Source organism: Montipora capricornis, chromosome 8 (assembly GCF_036669925.1).
Source record: "Montipora capricornis isolate CH-2021 chromosome 8, ASM3666992v2, whole genome shotgun sequence".
In the NCBI taxonomy this organism is placed as follows: Eukaryota; Metazoa; Cnidaria; class Anthozoa; order Scleractinia; family Acroporidae; genus Montipora; species Montipora capricornis.
In genome coordinates, this window is record NC_090890.1 from 16,367,737 (window position 1) to 16,370,841 (window position 3,105).

A 3,105-nucleotide genomic window follows, 5' to 3' on the forward strand; every position below is an offset into this window, starting at 1 on the left:
TTACTTTCGTGTTCGTTTACAGTGTATGCAGCATGCGCAAGTATTGAAGATGAAAATCGTGTTCCGTGCGCCTGGGAGAATATAACAAAAGTCGATTGTGAGCAAATGGGTTGCTGTTACAAGGGCAGCGTTTGCTTCAAGCTAGATGAACGAAGCAACTCTGGTAAGCCGCGTGTATTACATAATTTTCCTGATTCCCATATCCTCTTAGGCACAAGTACAGCTCTGACCATTGATAGAATTCGTTCGGGAGTCTCTAGGTTGCGCTCATTAATAGGAAACTGGTCTGCGTCTAACCAGTTACTTGTCTTAACTGTACGAAAGAGACATGCGATCCCCACACCTATCTGGACAATTTAAGCAAATTGTCTCTTATAGATCGGTCAAATTCGTTTTTACCTAGGTTAAATTGGTGATCGTCCTTTTACCTAGGTTGAATATCAACCCCCAAAAAGGACTGAAAACACTTATTTCTTTCCTCAAGCGCCGTCTTACGCATCCTATCGCATCTCCTTAATGATTTATATCTTCCTAACCGGTTTCTGTATTCATACACGTATCAACGTTTAACTATTTTTCGCCGAAGGCGAGGTTAATCTCGGTGACTGAATAAAAACCTCGACTTCGTCTCCGTTTTTATTCAACGATATTCACCGAGCCTGAGGTGAATAATTGTTTTAGTACAATTACATAGGTGGTTTTTTTGAAAAATATGCATTTTCTTTAAACAATTAATTTCTTCGTCAGTCACCTCGACAAAACGGCTGGCGGCCATTTTGAAAAAGGTGATTATCACGCAAATAATCACCTCAAGGGAAATCAATCAGCGCAAAGCATTTTCAATAACCACGTATGTAATTATACTAATACTGTACTATGCACTTACCGGTACGCGAACTCAGGTCCTTCAGATCTGTAATTCTGCGTCTTCACCATAACACCACTACGACGAACATGCTCGACCCAGCACTCTTCATTAATTACTTTTGTGTAATGAGTCAATTGATATAATTAACCTGACCCTAATTTTTCTCTAGGCTTAATTTATGCCCAAGAAATGTTTCTTCAATTCATCTGAGTGCGTTTTCAACCCAGCTGGGTAAAATGAGGATCACTTTTCTCGTCCGTCTACAACCCGCACTTCAAATATGCATCCATTTCACTTGTCATGCCTTTGTTGTGTTTTGTTTCAGTGATTTACTTTTAGATCCTCTCATGATTGGCGAAGCACCCACATTAAATTCCAGAAAAAAAAAGCGTCATCTCATTATGTTTAGCCTCTTTTTTGAAGCTATGTAAAGAAAAGAAAGCAATAATAAGTAAAAGATTCGGATGTTTAACTTTTATTTGGTATTTACCGAGACGGAAGAATTCCGGGCCTTGGTCATGAACACCTCATCTGTATTGAGTACTTATTTTCTACTTACCATGTAACTAACTTAAATAGATTGCTGATTGTCATTGACATTTCTAATTATGGAAATCTTAAAGCTGACTATTTTGGTTACAGCTAAACTTAGCATTGGATCGTCTCCTGAGATGAGCGCTTCTTCGTATACATCGTCATTCAATGACTACTACGGTTTATTGACATGGCGAGACCCAGGTTTGTGGACATACTGATAAAATATGATCACACAACATTTTTCTGTGGTCATTTTTCGTCGATGACATGGCATGGGTGTATTCTCTTCTAGTACATAACCAAAAGGAGAACAACACATGTAGTGGAGTCTTTCCTTCGTTGGGAAACGGGAGGGCACGTAAGAAAGACGAGGTTGTAATCGAAAACGCGCATGTTATTGGGACAGGGGGAACAGCGGTTATGTTCGTGAGTTGGGCCACCCAAATGTATTGTTTTTCTTGCTTTCCACTGTTATATTACCCTACAATGCACTTGCCATAATGTTATGAAAACAATATGTTAATACTGAAATATTGGTAGTGGCTAAAATCCAGTATGTGAGTGATTATTATTGTGATTCTTAAATGGATGCCAATAACGTGCTAATTGAACTGAGTGGAGTGCAAGTTTGGTATGAAATCATATTTGTGATTTGAAATCGAACTCGCGTTCAGACCAAACTGCACTCCACTCAGTTCAATTGCAATGATTAAAATCGCGTTTACCTGCAAAGGCAAACCGTTAACAGCGGGGTTGAGGCTTGTCATAAATTCCTGATCTCTTTTATTGTGAATTTTCTTTCCGCTTTAGAAGCTTCTCGACTTATCTGCAACTAACTGGCACGAAATGAGATAAAAATAAGATAGCTTTCTTTGATTTTTTGATTTTTTGAATGAACTTTGTTCATCCTGACCATCGTTTTCCGCCTGCGGTAAACGCGAAGCTAATTTTCTCTTTTGTCATAGTTCGATCACATTCTGGTTCCTCGTTTAGAAAGTTAGACTTCAATCGGACCCAACGTTTCGTCACACATCAGTAAGTGTCTTCATCAGGGGTGATCCAAAGTTGTAGCAAGAGTCATTTTAGATGCTACCAATTTGCTAGAAAAGGAAAGGGTGCGAACTACTATAAATGAGGTGTGCGTACATGGAGTTATGATATATCTGATAAGCTTGCTAACAGAACCCGACTGAATTATTCCGCATTTCACAATGTTCATGTTTAGACTCACCCGCAGAACGATCATGGCGTAAAACTGCCTGGTTACCAAGGTCTACAACTGGAGATCAGTGGCTCCAAATAGACGTGAACCAAGTAAAGACCATCAGTGCAGTGGCAACACAAGGTTATTCACAAGACAACATTAAGTGGTATTGCCAGACCTTTACCTTGTCATACAGCAAGACTGGTGTAACATGGCAGTGGTATGAGGAAAGTAACACTATTAAGGTAAACACAGCTTTCAATCTTGATAAAATGGTTTTTCAGTTAAAAGGAAAAGTTTAGTAATTAGTGTGATTACAGAAAACGAGCAAGAAAGTAAGCACTGTACCTCCAGCTATCGATCTAGTTTTTAGAAGAGTTTCAGGCTATGATTGAAGAGCCTCGACGGCCATCCTTGACAAAACGCGAAGAAACATTTGCAAAATCTGAAGATGTGTTGACCCAACTACTTCCCAACGTCTTAAATTCTTCGATTT

The 3,105-nt window shown here is 39.2% G+C and overlaps 1 protein-coding gene across 1 annotated transcript in view; it reads left to right on the forward strand.

Moving 5' to 3' along the window:
• Positions 1 to 1,476: 1,476 nt before the first annotated feature.
• LOC138013751 (polycystin-1-related protein-like) overlaps positions 1,477 to 3,105 on the forward strand; it is a 66,638-nt gene continuing 65,009 nt past the window's right edge. Inside the window, exons 1-2 of the mRNA XM_068860823.1 lie at positions 1,477 to 1,606; positions 2,631 to 2,854. Of these exons, the coding sequence (XP_068716924.1) occupies positions 1,477 to 1,606; positions 2,631 to 2,854 (354 nt within the window). The remainder of the gene's footprint in view (positions 1,607 to 2,630; positions 2,855 to 3,105) is intronic.